At 35.8% G+C, this 17,427-nt stretch overlaps 1 protein-coding gene across 3 annotated transcripts in view; it reads right to left on the minus strand.

Annotated features, from left to right (window-relative positions):
* LAMA2 (laminin, alpha 2) overlaps positions 1-17,427 on the minus strand; it is a 705,371-nt gene that overhangs the window by 283,935 nt on the left and 404,009 nt on the right. For all 3 annotated transcript variants that reach the window (XM_010834646.1, XM_010834645.1, XM_010834644.1), the window contains exons 15-17: positions 12,359-12,470; positions 6,198-6,311; positions 746-873 (exon numbers count right to left, since the gene is read on the minus strand). In XM_010834646.1, the coding sequence (XP_010832948.1) occupies positions 746-873; positions 6,198-6,311; positions 12,359-12,470 (354 nt within the window). The remainder of the gene's footprint in view (positions 1-745; positions 874-6,197; positions 6,312-12,358; positions 12,471-17,427) is intronic.

Genomic DNA, 17,427 nt, shown 5'->3' on the forward strand with positions numbered 1-17,427 from the left:
GGGATTCTCCAGGCAAGAACATTGGAGTGGGTTGCCATTTCCTTCTCCAATGCATGAAAGTGAAAAGTGAAAATGAAGTCGCTCAGTCGTGCCCGACTCAGCCTAGTTACAGCCAAAGTAGAAGCACCAGAAGTACACGTATCAAATACATACACACTAAAGGCATGTAGCTAAGAGCTGATCAACATGCAGAAGCACAAAGCCCAGGTTCCATCACATTTTGAATTGTGTATCAATGGTTGTGGAAAAGTAGCTGTTCCCATAATGAAATACAAACTATACAAAACATATTTAAAGAAAATGGCAGCAGAGAGGTTCAAGAAGGTACACTTCTTTCGTGGTCCACCAGCGTTCACGAGACAGCTGCACACACAGCCAGGCTCTTTGTGGGGTCGGCATTCTCTGCTTCCCCTTCAAGAAGCTGCTTTCGACTTGTGGAAGGCTGGGCTAAGTTTGTAAAATATATGTCTGTTCTTTGGAGTTGGTTTAGAAATTCTATTTGAGTTCTCTCTCTTAGATACTAACTCCCCAAAACTAGAGCTAAAAATATTAAAATTTTCATGGAATAAACAGCCATAGCTTTAAATATTTTATACTTAGAAAAATTCATATTATCTTCCTGATAAATTTATGCACATCTTTATTATTTATTTATGTGTGACAAGAGAAAGGGTAAATTCTATATCAAAAATACACTTGCAGAACCAGATTCCCAACTCTGGAAAGAGGTAAGTTTGTTACTCACTTATTGGATGGGCTATTGAGTGGACAGGCACAGGGCTGACAGTCGTCAGAGGTTCCTTTAGTAGGATCACCATAGAAACCAGGAAGACATTTATCGCAATATGGTCCATCAGTGTGATCCTTACAATTCTGAGGAAGAAGTGCACATCAGAGTTTATTATTCCAGTCTCTAGCATCAATGCATTACCAAAAATAGGTCTACAGAATCATTAGTCTGTTCCCCGCCAGGAAGAGTAATTTCCCACATAAAATGGTCAATTTTACAGCTGTGAAATAGCATTGAAAGTTAATTTAATATCTAGCTTATAAACTACATGCTACGTTCAGCATATGCATACTTAACAAAAAGATGACTGAAATTCACTATAAAGTTTTTTCATTATGTAAATCATATTTTCTTTTTTGTTGTTTTTTATTTTTTTTCTTAAAGAAATATGTGTGAGTATGTGTAGTAACATACATTTAGACTCTACAGAGACTAAATGACATATATTTAATGGAAATTGTACCTGATTTAGGTAAAAATTAATTGTTCAACTTAAAACTGCTGATTTAATGAGAACTGTGGCTAATCACACAAATCCTCTGAGACTATAGCCTTCCTACATCTGAGATTAATCTGGACCTCAGTATGCTCTGATGATGTGGACAATGCACTAATGTATTACAGTTGTGAGGGCCTTGCTTGACTCATGATTAAAAGATGGGAAGACTGAGAAATTTTTAAATGTATACTGTTGCTGCTATTGCTAAGTCGCTTCAGTCGTGTCCAACTCTGTGCGACCCCATAGACGGCAGCCCACCAGGCTCCCCCGTCCCTGGGATTCTCCAGGCAAGAACACTGGAGTGGGTTGCCATTTCCTTCTCCAAGGCATGAAAGTGAAAAGTGAAAGTGAAGTCGCTCAGTCGTGTCCGACTTTTAGTGACCCCATGGACTGCAGCCTACCAGGCTCCTCCGTCCATGGGGTTTTCCAGGCAAGAGTACTGGAGTGGGGTGCCATCGCCTTCTCTGAAATGTATACTAATAAATACTAAAACCACAAGGCATGTAACAGTTTCCCACAAACATTGGTTTTTAAAATAAAACAGCATTTTCCATCAATTAGTATTTTCTGGAACCATGTACTTTTTAAAAATAAAGAAAATCAAAATAAAATAATTTATATCTTGATTTCTTCATATAAATTAAAGTAGATTTATCAACTTAGTGTTCACAAAATTCATCAAGACTGGTAAAGGTGAACAATCAATTAATGAATGAAATTGTCTATAAAGTTTTCAATAGCACAATTTGATCAATTTATATGATGTTTTGGCATTGTGTAGACATAAGTTCTTCAAACTCCTATAATACAATAAAATGTATATAATGCCTATTAAATATCATACAACATAGATTTATTGTGACTGAAATATATTTTTAATCTTACAAGCATATAACATTCTATTTTTTCTCATTTCAAAAGAGTTCATCAGAGTTTGGAGTATAAAACCTTTAATTTTATCATTAATAACCAGATATGTAGAGGAAATAGCTAACAGCCAAAATATAAATTCATTTTAAGCATAAAGTAAAAATTTATTAAACTTGATGACCAATGGGAGAGCCAATTTGATTTAATTAAAGTTCTGAGTTATTCTAGCATATTAAAAGTTCTTTTAAAATTATATTTAATAAATATATTTAATTTAAAACCATGTAAATAACATTTCAGAAAACAGTCAAATTCCTTGGGGAGAGGGACAGATTACTGAATAGAAGATATTAAATGAAAATCCAGTGATTTAACTCTGAATCAATTGCTTACATTCTGTAAAATGTGAGAGCTGAAGCCCATAATATATGCAGCTTTCAAGTTCTGAAATCCTATGACAGTTTGAACTACAAGTGAATAGGTGATACTTTACTATCTGTTAATACTTGAAAACAGGTTTTTCCTTAAAGTATTTAAAATTCTCAAATTTATTTATCAACCTTCTATCAAAGTAGCAAAGATGTTAACTTTATTATCAACACTTGTCTAAATAACAGCACATCTAGTAGGAAGTTGCCAGGCATGGATCAATCTGATGAAACGCTTTCCTCTTTAATTTCATCTTCATATTTGTTCCTTTCAGTTTTCAAGTTTAACTAAAGTTGGCTCTTACTAAAAAAAGTTGAATGTTTGTTGCAATATTCTTTGTATATTGTTATACTGATACAATCAAAATTGTATCTTCAAAGATTTAGGGGCTTTAAAAAACAAGATAATAAAACCCGACTATGTTTTAACCATGTTGAAAATGGTTTTTCTAAAACTCAACTGAAAATCTTATACAACCCAGAGACCCTGCTTTGCTTTACTAATTTGGAAGAAAAATAACATATTTCTTGCATTTCCTAATGTCATATGTCACTGAATGGAAATTTTAAAATTAATCTTAAAACTCAACTGTTTTTGTAATTGAAACCATAAAACAGTAATAGGAAAAAATACAATGGAAACTCAAACTGAAAAAAAGATGAAAGGTTCACTCTGATGGGCTGGTGAATTTTATAGGTATCCTGCTCCAAAGTGCTCTCCAAATGTCTGTTCACATCACTTATCACAGGAACGATGACAAGGAGCAAGCATGCAATCTTCCCATGTGACTTGACTGTTTCTTGCTGCTAAGTCACTTCAGTCATGTCCGACTCTGTGCGACCCCATAGACATCAGCTCACCAGGCTTAGGTCACTTCAGAAGTACTGCAAGTCAAACTGATCTTTCAATATAGGTCCACACTATAAAAGAGGTCTGGATTTTGGTCTGATATCAAAAAATATTTCAATTTATTTCTAATTAGATTTCAAAGCCAAACTAACTAAAATGTAGCTTATCTGGAAAAGTTTCAAAAATTTTCTGTTTAATGCTAGGAGGGCAAGCATAAATAATTTCTTAAAAAGAAGCTAAAATGCAGAACAACTGAATAGTAAGATTGCTTTTGATGTGCAGCACTTAAATATTTTTATCTTTGTGGATCATGTTGGAATTAATATGCTCAAAATGGGACAGCAGCATTTAGTTATCAGTATCATTTCAAATAGAGCATTTGGAAGTCTCCAGAAAATATCTTACATTATTATCTATTTATCAGCTACAATGGAAAATTCAGAAAACACACCAGATTAAGGTCTTTAAGGTCAATCATTAAGTTCTCTGTTGCTTCCCTAAGATCCCTTGCTTATTTGAAGTATTCTCCTATCTCCTTGTCCATGAAACAAATTCAATAAACTACAGTTCATTAGTAGAAGGCCTCAGATAATCACTGATTCCCCTTACTTCTTCCCCCCAAAATTATACTGGATGAAACTATCCTACTCTAAAACAATGGGCTTTCATTCTTAGAAATATCCTATAACCAAATGGACTAACAGCATCATTTTAGACTTAATCTTAATGAATGCAGCATGAAATATTGCTATTGGAAGCATTATGAGTCTGTTGTCATGAAATATTAATTTCTGTCTTTTTAGGTTTAAGTAAAACAGTTATGACCAACCTGCTAAGTCACTTCAGTCGTGTCCGACTCTGTGCGACCCCATAGATGGCAGCCCACCAGGCTCTGCCGTCCCTGGGATTCTCCAGGCAAGAACACTGGAGTGGGTTGCCATTTCCTTCTCCAATGACCAACCTAGATAGCATATTAAAAAAAAAAAAGTAATGTCTCTGCTTTTTAATATGCTATCTAGGTTTTTAATATGCTATCTTTTTAATGACCAACCTAGATAGCATATTAAAAAGCAGAGACATTACTTTGGCAACAAAGGTCTGTCTAGTCAAGGCTATGGTTTTTCCTGTGGTCATGTATGGATGTGAGAGTTGGACTGTGAAGAAGGCTGAGCGCCGAAGAATTGATGCTTTTGAACTGTGGTGTTGGAGAAGACTCTTGAGAGTCCCTTAGACTGCAAGGAGATCCAACTAGTCCATTCTAAAGGAGATCAGTCCTGGGTGTTCTTTGGAAGGACTGATGCTAAAGCTGAAAGTCCAGTACTTTGGCCACCTCATGCGAAGAGTTGACTCATTGGAAAAGACTCTGATGCTGGGAGGGATTAGGGGCAGGAGGAAATTGGGATGAGATGGCTGGATGGCATCACCGACTTGATGGACATGAGTTTGAGTGAACTCCGGGAGATGGTGATGGACAGGGAGGCCTGGCGTGCTGTGATTCATGGGGTCGCAAAGAGTCGGACATGACTGAGCTACTGAACTGAACTGAACTGAACTGAAAACAAATCTATATCTGTTTTGGGCTGAATATTTGTTTAAAGGTAACTCAGTATTTTTCCCAAGGTACATTTTAAAAGACTTATTGTATAATTAAAATGAAAATCACTTAGTCTTTCTGTTCATAACAATGCCATTTGAAAAATCTACTGATCCACAAATTAAGGCTATCATGCTTTATCCTGCAATGCAATTAAACAAAATCTGCTATAGAGAAAACAGAAAGAGCATCAATAAAACTAAATGTCAAATCACATTGAAACAAAAGCCCTGAATTTTCATTTTGGATTTTTCCCAGAAGCTTTTAAATGGAAGAAAAAGGGTAGGAGAGGGGGAAGAATGAGCAAGAGAGAGAGAGAGAACATTAAGAAATACAGATAACAGAGGCTGCCTTAAATTCTACAGGGAAATGAGAATATGATATCCTCCTAAATTGGCACCATTTCAAATTGTGTTTCTGCAAGATTAATGAAATGAGAAGTGTTGTTTCAAGCTTCATGTCATGTCAGACAATATAAAACTAACATGCCCTTGAGTTAATCAGAATGGTCTATTCAGCGTAATCTCCAATCCAAAAGCTTCTTAGCAGGATGGAAAGTGCTTCACCCTCTGTAGAGCTTTTTTTCTGGTTATAGTATTGACTTAATAGAAGGAGTAAGCAGCTCTGGTGACTATGTATTGCACATATTTATTATTTTTAATTTACACACAATGTTTTGAATTTAGTTCAATGCTGAAATTTTCCAAAAAAAAAGAACGTAGTATGCCCTCATTTTCAAAGTGAAAAAAAGTGTAATTATGCCTATTACAGAGCTTATATTTTATACTTTTCATATTATGGGGTTACAAATCATTTCCTGTTACAGAAATGCAGTGATTTTTTGGGTAGAATTACATAAGAGATTGAAACCATATATATTTGTGGCAGATATGTATCACAGTCATTAGTTATGTTTTATTATGATATATCTGATCTTAATTCAATCCTTAGACTTATGTGAGTAAACACTTTCTAATGCTTGTCAGTCAGGAAGACCACATATGAAAGAACCTTCTCAGCTTCCAACTCAGTTCAATATAAAGATCACCGTCAAATCCCTTCTTGACTCAAGTGTTTAAGGTCCCAAAGGTAGTAATTGAGTTGCAGGGCTTATTGAGCTGATTTCAGCCCTGTCAATCAGCAACCCCAATGGAGAAAGCACTTACCAGGCATTCTCCGGTGGTATCATCACAGGATTCCGCGTGACCAAAGCACTGACAGGGTTCACAGAGGCCACCAAAAATAGTGCCGTTAACTCGTCTGTGCCTAGGCCAACAAGACTGAAAGGAAAATATGGTCTCAAGTTAGTGTCAGGGATTTTTTTAAAGCTTACTTTTGTCTTTAGCAGATAAACATATTTAGGTAGCAAACCCAGCAGATGTGCATGTCAAAGCATTGCCGTTATGGAAATATGGCTACCAGAGCTATTCCTCCTGACATGGGGGCTTCGTACTGACCTTAGTGTTATTGGCAGGTATGAGATTAGAGGAAGCATTAACTTGATGACTCTTCTGAAATAGCAAAATAAAGCAGAGATATAAAGAATTGAATCATGACAGTCTCAAAGTAAAAAGCATAGACAAGAAAACAGAAGAAAAAGTATTGAAAAAAAGCAGCCGACATAAATGGGCTCTTCAGAACCTCAGCCTACTAGAGCATTTAATGTCCTGTCCAAGGATTGTAGATCCTCTGGAATGTCTTCCCTTTCTCACATGCAAACTGCCCTTAACTCCGTCACTTCCAGAAAATCTTTGCAATTGTCTGGAGAAAAGGTAGCACTCATCTCACATTTGATCACCTACATGGCTGACTTGTGCACATATATAATTTATAGTTCTCATTCTCAACTTCCTTCACCCTATTTTACCTTCTCAAATTTACACAAAATAGTTTATGATTTATTTACCATACATTCCTTAGATATTTTATTTTATGGTTTTATTCTACTAGAACTCTAGTTATATCCATCATTCCTTTTTAAAGTGTAAAACACTTTCTCATACAAGAATAGAATTCTGATTTGAAAAAGGATATTTGGGTCACAGAGCATCTGTGTGTCAGGGCTGGCTTTCAGTTCACTGTCATGTTTAAGCATCCCTTCTGCGGGGGTCACTCTCAACTGGACAGGGTACAAAATAAAGGGGGAAACACTGCTGCCCTGCAGGAGCGTATGATCTCCCTCAAGTTAAAACTGCATTTTGTGGGTTATTTACTATATTTCTGGATGGTTAACTACAACTCAGTATATCATGAAAAGGCCTTTTTTTTCCTAGCTGAGAGTGGAAACAAGAGAGAAACCACTGAGGTAATAAAGAATATAGAATTGTGCTGTGTATTGTTGGAAAGGTTCCTTCTGCCTCAGGATATGAGGATTCTTAAATTTGAACATCAATAGCAAAGACATAAAAAAAGGATGATCTGATACTTGATATCCTAAAGGAAAACAAAAGCAACTTTCTTCTTAATTTGGGCAGTATAGAAAAGAAGGTGTCAATTTTCTAACCCTTTCTAATAATTTTTACTCATTAAAAATGTTGTCACCCTAGACTCATTACAGAATAGATTTTGTAATGTAATATATATTTCTAAAAACTGGTGAAGCTATATATTCAGAAGTGAGTAGAAATTAAGGGTGTTGCTAATAGGGAGATAATTGACTTACTGTTTTGAGGAAAAATATTCATAGAATTGTCATTAATAAGATATATATTATATACAGGTATACATATATAATATATAAGGTGTGTGTGTATGTATATATATATATATATATATAACAAGGCATATATATATACGCACATATATATCTGCAAATATATTACTTATCCTACATCCTCTTTAAATTTCCCAACTCTTAGACCTCTTTCTTAGCCAGTGATTTCATCTCATTAGTCACAGAGAATACTGAAGGCAGTGGAAACGATCTTTCCACTACCAAGTACACAAGCACAAGCCCATATTTCCGTTAGTCATATTTCCCTCTGGAACAATGGGGATGAGGCATGCAGAATTCCTCATACTCTCAAAGGATTATCACCACACTTGTAATTGTTTCCCCAATATACCCACTCAGTGCTGCATCAATAATATCTTTCCTTTCCATTAGATCATTACTATCAGCTCGAAAATATGACTTGTATCTCTGTAAAAAATTAGCTAACAGGAAAAAAGACAAAAATACTCTCTTAATATCCCATAACTTTCAGTTACCTACCTATTTTTTCTTTTAGGTAAGTCTGCTCTAAAATATCTTTTCTTTCTACTTCCCTTCAATGGTTCACTCCATCCTAATCTGTCTTGTGCCATAATCACTGGGTTAAAACTGCTCTTGTCCATGCCACCGAATTCCAGGGAACCAAATCAAATGAACAATTCTACAGTTAACATTTTATTTGATCTCTCATCAAGCTATGGTTTAGCTGATTCCTATCTCCCTCAAAAGCCCTCTTCTCACAGCTTTCATGATACTACAGTTCCAGGTTGCTGCCCCTCTCTTTGCTGTCTCCTCTGCTTCAACTCGCTTCTCATGGTCAGGAGCTCTTAGGGGCTTAGTCATTTTCTCTTTTTTCCTCCACACTTGCTCCAAGGTAACTTTATTCAGCTGTCTAGTTGATGATTTCTTCCAAATACATATCTCTAGACCAGACAGATATTCTGAGGTCAAGACCTACATATTCTAACTGTACATTGACAATATACTTCATAGCTCTTTCAAACCTAATATTTCTAAGATGGATTGTTGATTTTATCATCCCCACCACAGGTGTTCCTTCCCTCAGTTTTCCTCAGCTAAGTAAACAGCACCATATTCAACTGCTCCAACTTGACATCTGACTCATTCTCAAAATCATTATTACTTTCAATGTTCCCGTGGCATGTCTATCAGTAAGACTGATTGGTTCTACTACCAAAATCTATTTAAAATAAACAACATGTCTTTTCACGTCCTCTGCCATTATCCTAACAAACCTCTATCATCATTACATTCTAACAAAATAGCATATTAACCATTTTACTTCCTGCCATCCCTGCCATGTACAGTATGTTCTACACACTGTAGTTATAGTGACTTTTTAAAAAAAAATTAACTCAGATCATGGTATCATATCAAATGGCAACCTACTCCAGTCTTCTTGCCTGGAAAAATTCATGGACAGAGGAGCCTGTTGGCCTAGTTCATGGGGCTGCAGAGAGTCAGACATGACTGGGCAGCAGGAGCAGAACAGTTTTCTCCCCATTGCATTTAGAATAATACTACAGATTTTTAATCATGCAAAGCTCTGAGTGGTTTGGCTCCTCCAGGCATGTCTCGTGCTATGCTCCCCTTGCTTATTAAGCTCCAGCCACACATGCCTTCTTTCAGGTCCTTGCAGATCCCAAACTGTGTTTCACTTCCTCACTGGTTCCCTTTACCTAAGAAGACCCTAGAGCTCAGGTTAGTCATATAGTCCCTTCCATCTCATCTTCCTACACTTGCTCTCAGAGCCTCTATCAAGGCCCCCTGCTTATTGTCTTCATGGAATTTATCATATTTATTTAAATTTTCTTTCTGGCATACAGTCTAGTCTACCATCAAATGTAATGTCCTTGAAGGTCATAGACTGTATGTGTATTGTTCATCACATTACCATCCATATCAAGAGTTTTGATCATCTTAAAAACTACATGAAGTAGTTAATATTTCCACCATTTAGAATAGGAAGCTGAGATTTTAATTAAAACACTTTTTTAGTACCTAATTTTGCTTTCACTTCCTCATCCGTCCCACTTGTTAAGTGAAATGAACTATGACAATTCTAGGAAAGAATGAAAATATTTGAAAAATAAAATGCGTAGGGATTTATAAAAAGTATAAATGATTAAAAAATTCTGGATCAACATTTACGGCCCCCCAAAAAACAGAAAAGAATGATTTATCATGGAATCATATAATCTGTTTTAGGCAAGCTAGAATTAAAATGTTAATACTTAGGCCACCTGATGTGAAGAGCCAGCTCACTGGAAAAGACCCTGATGCTGGGAAAAATTGAGGGCAAGAGGAGAAGGGGGCGACAGAGGCTGAGATGGTTGGATGGCATCACGGACTCAATAGACATGAATCAGCAAACTCCAGGAGACAGTGAGGGGAAGCCTGGTGAGCTGCAGTCGCAAAAAGACAGATATAACTTAGGGGCTGAACAACAACAACAATGGTGTTTGGAGTTTACTCAGCTTTTAAAGGATTTGGAAATATCAGTGGTAACAAAACTAGAATGTCTGCCCTTTCAAACTCAGTAAAAAAGCAAATGAAATCAGGAAAAGATAAGGATAGATGATAGTGAGCTAAGGGACAGGAAGCTTCAATAAAGAAAAGAAAGGATTATTAGAGAGTAGAAGAAATGAAGAAGCCTGAGAGAAACTCCAGAGTTTCAGAGTTCCTTGTCTTCTGATTCGATTAATTTCTTTTATGGATTCCAAGGTAACTATATTTATCCATTATTGTGTGAGAAGCACAGGAAGCTTTTCTTATCCTTCTGTTTCTTTGTTCTGACTCTTCCACACCCACTTGCTTCTCTCTTCCTACCTAATTGTTACCATTATTTAGTTTCCAAGTTGGGATTTTTCCACCTCAGAACATTTTCTGTGACATCTCTCTCCACTGGAACCGATCACATCTTTGAAAGATTATTGCCACTCATGTTCTGTACCACTTATTGGTGCCTTAATTCTATAGGGCTGTGATCCCATTTATCGTAAGTATGTGTTCTGTCTTACTAAACAGACTGTTAGCTCCTTAAGAACAAGGACTGTGATGTAATCTTGATAATCCCTCTCAGCATCTAGGGCAGAATTTACCAAAGATTCTCAATAAATATTTTGGTGAAAGAAAAGAAGAAACAAAATGCATCAGATCAGATCAGTCGCTTAGTCATGTCCGACTCTTTGCGATCCCATGAATCGCAGCACGCCAGGCCTCCCTGTCCATCACCAACTCCTGGAGTTCACTGAGACTCAAAATGCATAGCCAATGAAATAATTCTAATACAGACAATTTTAGATTCAATGGGCATTTGAAATTTGTACAGAAGATGATGAAGAGTACTGAGAATCATCAATGTGGGAATAAGTGTGAAAGTAAGAATATAATAAGAGTAGTTTATTTCAGTTGAAATAAGAACTTAGAGGTTCAAAGAGAGCTTTCTGGTTTGAAATACAGACTGCTAGGTTCTTAATCAAAGAATATGCTTTATCAAATACAACATAAATTTTACATGTGAAATCAAATTTGGGTTGACAGAGCTAATTCATTTCCATTATTATTTCTGTATTCTCTGTATGAATTTTAAAAAAGTGATGGCGAATTACATTTAGTTTTATTTTTAGATAGGTGAATCCAAGCTCAGTTAAAGAAAACACGTCTGACATGAATATGACTCTAAGCCCTGTGTATCCTCTGGAAGCATGCATTATTTTAAAGTACAAGAGAACTGAAAAGCAAGACCTAGGGTATTTCTGTAAATGGTTTAATGGATTAGTGTGCTGAAGTGGAACATCTTGGTACACTCAGATGATTCCTTAAAGGCACCATTTTTAAAGAATTTAAGCTCCTATTTATATGCAAGCCATGCCCTCTATCAGGGAAATGGCACTTATATTTTTTGAGCAGATTTCAAGTAAAATCAATTTTCAAACTACCTAAAACATACATAAAAGTAAATAAAAATTATTACCTTAGAAGGACACATTGCAATATTAAGTAAGGAACATTAATCTAGAATACTGAGACAACAATAAATATCTCAAACTTTAGGCGCTAAACAAATCAAAGACCTGTAGAAAACTTTCCGAATCAAGATATTTCTTCCATATATTATGTTCTTGACATTTTAAAGACTGAGTCCTTCAGATGATTGTGAATTGGTTGTATTCTTAGGAATAAAGTAGAGAAAGAATGTAGTACATAGGATTAAAACATGGAGAAAGTGAAAAAGAAAAGAAACGGTGCTAAATTCCTCTCAGGTTTCCACCTGAGAAGGAGAAATATATTGAAATAGTATTCCACCATCATTCATCCCATTTTATCAACAGATTAAAGAGAAACCAAAAACTTCCAAAAGAATCAGATTTTTAGCTATTATGTCATAAGGAAAAATATGATTTCAAGATGACATCATATGAGTAACACTCTGACAGTCATGACTTTTGGCAGACATTGAAGTTCTTCAAGTAATAAGACGCTATCATTTGTGCAATCCTTGATGAAAAAACTAAATTCATTTTAGAATCGTTTAATAGTTAATGCTGAAAGAACTTAGAATGTACTGAAGCTATATTCTTGCAAACTTACTTCACAGGAGGAGCCAGTATACCCTGGCGGACATTGACAAACTTCCACGGCTGTTGCAAAGCTTCCGTCAGGAGAAATGGGGACTGCAGATTCAAGGTTAACAGAGCTCAGCCTGAGCAGAAGGAAAAAGATGGTAAATAAGTAAACAAGCTCCTAGGTGTTACATCTCTTGAGGAACAGTATATATATGAATATAACTTGAAGTTCTGGTCATTCATCATATTAGGCAAAGTCAGCCCAGTTAAAAGTGCTCATAACCAGTACCACAATCAAATGCTTAAAAAGATATATGACCATTTTTGCTCATTTCTTGGTTTTTGGCTATATGTTTTCCCTATTTTTTATTTTTTTGAGTTAGTTTAAAACCATAGTTGAAGGAATTTTTAAAACAGGAAATATTCATATTACTGGTTTATTTTTCATAATTAATCTAGAAAAGCAGAGGGACACAATATTCAGTCCAATATTTTAAATTCAAACAAAAATAGAAGCAAAGGAAAATAAAAACGTAAATTATTTTTGTTGCCTTTTCTCAGAAATAAATCTGCATTTTAATAGGTAAAAGTGAAACTTAATAAAATCTTGTTATATTAGTTAGATCTATTTTCCTAAATTGTTTTAGGCCTAAATTAAATTCACTGCTTTCTGTATTTATGAGTTTCATTTTATTGGTACTTCTGTACAGATCTGGTGATTTTAACAGAGAGATTTGGTATCACTCGTTATTTTGAGAAACAGTTGATTTGGCCAAATTGAAACCGCCATTACATAAAATGGTATATATGTATGCTGTATGTATGTATTTCTTCCAAAATATGCAACCAATATACATTCACAATTTAAATAAATGTCATCAATGTCTTATTGGCTTTTCATTTTTTTTTTTAAAGTAAATACAAAATCTTCATTATTAAGAACACAAGCTCAAGAGCCAGAGAGATCAAGATCCACATGCTGTCTCTGACATTTACCAGTCCCATAGCCTGGGAGAAATGACTTAACATCTCTAGGTCTCAGTTGTCATCTATGTGTCAGAGATAATATAAGAGTGCATACATAATGAATTGATTAAAGGATTAAATGAAAGAATGAATGTAAAGTTGTTGATGTAGTACCTAACTCATGTATGTGGTTATAAAATGCTAGGTATTTTGTTAATATACATTAACTGTTGAAATAGGATCAAAATACAAAAAAATAAAATTTCTATGACCTAAACTAGATTTTTGTCATTTTAATGTATTAAAATAAATTTTAAATCAACTCTAAAAGCATAAAATTAAATAACTGATATTGATTCATAGATAATTATTACTTTATAAAATAATTGATAGATCTCCATAACATCTAATACGCCATTATTTAACTATAAAAAAGATACAGTGACTCTTGCTAGGACATGCATTTTTAGTTGCTTCCATAAGAGTGGTGGTAGATTTTTATTGATTGGTGATTCACAATTACCGAAGACCTTGCCAGTTTGAGAATCTATGTTGTAATCAAGCCAGAGAACAAAGTTAATAGGCTCATTGAATATACCTTCAAAAGTGATCATCTTTAAGCTATAAGTTTTCTGGCAACAAGTTTATAAAATCTCTACTTTCATCCTGATTTTCCTAACCCTAGAAGCTTGATAGGGGCTTCCCTGGTGGTTCAGGTGGTAAAGAACGTGCCTGCAATGAGGGAGACCCGGGTTTGATCCCTGGAAGGGATCCTCTGGAGATCTTACCAGTCCCATAGCGTGGAAGAAATGACTTAATATCTCTAGGCCTCAATACTGTCATCCGTGTAACAGAGATAATACAAGAGTCCATACATAATGAATTGATTAAAGGATTAAATAAAATAATGAATGTAAAATTCTTGATGTAGTACCTAATTCATGTATGTGGTCATAAAATGCTAGGCATTTTATTAACATACATTAACTGTTGAATCAAAATGACTACATGAATAATCTACAGGAAGATCCCCTGGAAAAGGAAATGACGACCCACTTCAAGTATTCTTGCCTGGAGAATTCCATGGACAGAGGAGCCTGGTGGGCTACAGTCCATGGAGTCATAAAGAGTTGGACATGACTGAGCCAGTAACAACACCAACAAGACTTGATAATACCTTGGAACATGTTTAAGTTCATACATAATTGAGAAGTAGAAAAGGAAAATCATCTTGAAATCCTAGAAAACAGACATTTGGATGGGAATGCTGTAGGTGCTGGGTGCTAGCTGGCATTCTCTAAAGACAAACAAATTATATTTACCTACAGATTGACTCATTCGACACCATTTTTTGGATGCTTTCTTCTCTGGGGGCACAGTTTAGAAAGCTTGGCAGAAGGTTCTAAACTGGCAAGCATTAAAAATCACTGTTTTACAGCATTCGGGTTACATAGAGATTTAAATAAATTTTCAGTCATTTTTCTCCCACCAAATAAACTTGTGTATAAAGTGTCACTGGCACTATTTTTTAATTGAGATGAATTCCACAAAACATAATCACTTTCAGTTCAGTTCAGTTGCTCAGTCGTGTCCGACTCTTTGTGACCCCATGAACTGCAGCACGCCAGGCCTCCCTGTCCATCACCAACTCCCAGAGTTCACTCAGACTCACGTCCATCGAGTCAGTGATGCCATCCAGCCATCTCATCCTCTGTCGTCCCCTTTTCCTCCTTCCCCCAATCCCTCCCAGCATCAGAGTCTTTTCCAATGAGTCAACTCTTCGCATGAGGTGGCCAAAGTACTGGACTTTCAGCTTTAGCATCATTCCTTCCAAAGAACACCCAGGGCTGATCTCCTTCAGAATGGACTGGTTGGATCTCCTTGCAGTCCAAAGGACTCTCAAGAGTTTTCTCCAACACCACAGTTCAAAAGCATCAATTCTTCAGTGCTCAGCCTTCTTCACAGTCCAACTCTCACATCCATACATGACCACTGGAAAAACCATAGCCTTGACTAGACAGACCTTTGTTGGCAAAGTAATGTCTCTGCTTTTGAATATGCTATCTAGGTTGGTCATAACTTTCCTTCCAAGGAGTAAGCGTCTTTTAATTTCACGGCTGCAGTCACCATCTTTAAGGTGTCATTTAAAACATTTATAATGTTGTACAACCACCATCTCTGGTTCTAGACATTTTCATTAGCTCTCCCTTCCCCCTCTACAATAAAACCCTGTGTCTATCATGCAGTCACACTCTATTCTATTCCACCATTTCCTCAATTCCTGTCAATCATGAATCTGCTTCTGTCTCCATGGATTTACCTATTCTGGATATTTCATACAAATGGACATATATAATATATGACTTTTTGTGTCTGACTTCTCTCTGTTAGCATAGTGTTTTCAAGGTTCATCTATGTTGTAGCACATATCAATATTTCATTTATTTTTATGGTAGTGATATTTTAAAGTTGCTCAGTCTTTAGCATGCATACTTTCTTAATTTTTTGTTTATTAATCTTATATTGATTGTCCTGGGACTATATCTATATGTATAGATATAGTCTGACTCATTGTGACGCCATGGACTGTAGCCTACCAGGCTCCTCTTGTCCATGAGATTTTCCAGGCAAGAGTACTGGAGTGGATTGCCATTTCCTTCTCCAGGGGATCTTCCCAACCCAGGGGTCAAACCTGTATCTCCCGCATTGCAGGCAGACACTTTACTGTCTGAACCACGAGGGAAGCCCAATATTCTATTACTGTGGTATGAATATACCACATTTTTTTATCCATTCATCTGTTGATGGATGTTTGGCTATTATTACTCTTTGACTATTGTAAATATACTGCTATAAACATTTGTGTATAAGTCTTTTTGAGTACCCATTTTTTAATTCTTTGGGGTCTATAAACAGGAGTGGAATTTATAAATGTGGCAATTCTTAATACAACATAAGGTTTGCAAGAGTTACTAAAATAAAGATACTACTTATTTATGTTAACATGAGTTTATAAGCTAGTTCTTAAGAGATTCTGATGTGTCATCTCTAAACCTAGCCTGATCACCTCAGTACACACTCAACACATTTTTATTGGATGGATGAATCTATGGATGGATAGAAGGATAGATGACGAATGGGTAGACAAAGAGACAGATGGATAAATGGATGGATACAAGACTAAAAACACATGATAAATGAAAAAATAAATGGATAGAGGAATGGAATTAAATTATATTACGAGTAGTGAGTAACATACTCCAAACCAATGCACTGAAGTTTAACATCTATATTTAGATGAATAAAATAAGAGAAATGAAAGAAAAATTACTTCTTTGATCTAATAAAAAAGATAAATTGAAAACTGTTAGTATTAGGACTTGAGATCAAAGGCCAGAACTCATCTGAATTTATTGTGACATCTAATTGCCTGCAACTAATGGACTGTCGCATGACAAACTTATATTTCTGATCACTTTAATTTCAGAATTAGATGATTTCATGTTTATTATACTAGTTGAATACCAAACCACCTGAACTGCCTCTTTAGAAACCTATATGCAGGTCAGGAAGCAACAGTTAGAACTGAACATGGAACAACAGACTGGTTCCAAATAGGAGAAGGAGTACGTCAAGGCTCTATATTGTCACCCTGCTTATTTAACTTACATGCGGAGTACATCATGAGAAACCCTGGGCTGGAAGAAGCACAAGCTGGAATCAAGATTGCCGGGAGAAATATAAATAACCTCAGATATGCAGATGACACCACCCTTATGGCAGAAAGTGAAGAGGAGCTAAAAAGCCTCTTGATGAAAGTGAAAGAAGAGAGTGAAAAAGTTGGCTTAAAGCTCAACATTCAGAAAATGAAGATCATGGCATCTGGTCCCATCACTTCATGGGGGATAGGGAAGGAGTGGAAACAGTGTCAGACTTTATTTTTCTGGGCTCCAAAATCACTGCAGATGGTGATTACAGCCAGGAAATTAAAAGATGCTTACTCCTTGGAAGGAAAGTTGTGGCCAACCTAGATAGCATATTAAAAAGCAGAGACATTACTTTGCCAACAAAGGTCCATCTAGTCAAGGCTATGGTTTTTCCAGTGGTCATGTATGGATGTGAGACTGT

Source organism: Bison bison, unplaced genomic scaffold (assembly GCF_000754665.1).
Source record: "Bison bison bison isolate TAMUID 2011002044 unplaced genomic scaffold, Bison_UMD1.0 scf7180017864035, whole genome shotgun sequence".
In the NCBI taxonomy this organism is placed as follows: domain Eukaryota; kingdom Metazoa; phylum Chordata; class Mammalia; order Artiodactyla; family Bovidae; genus Bison; species Bison bison.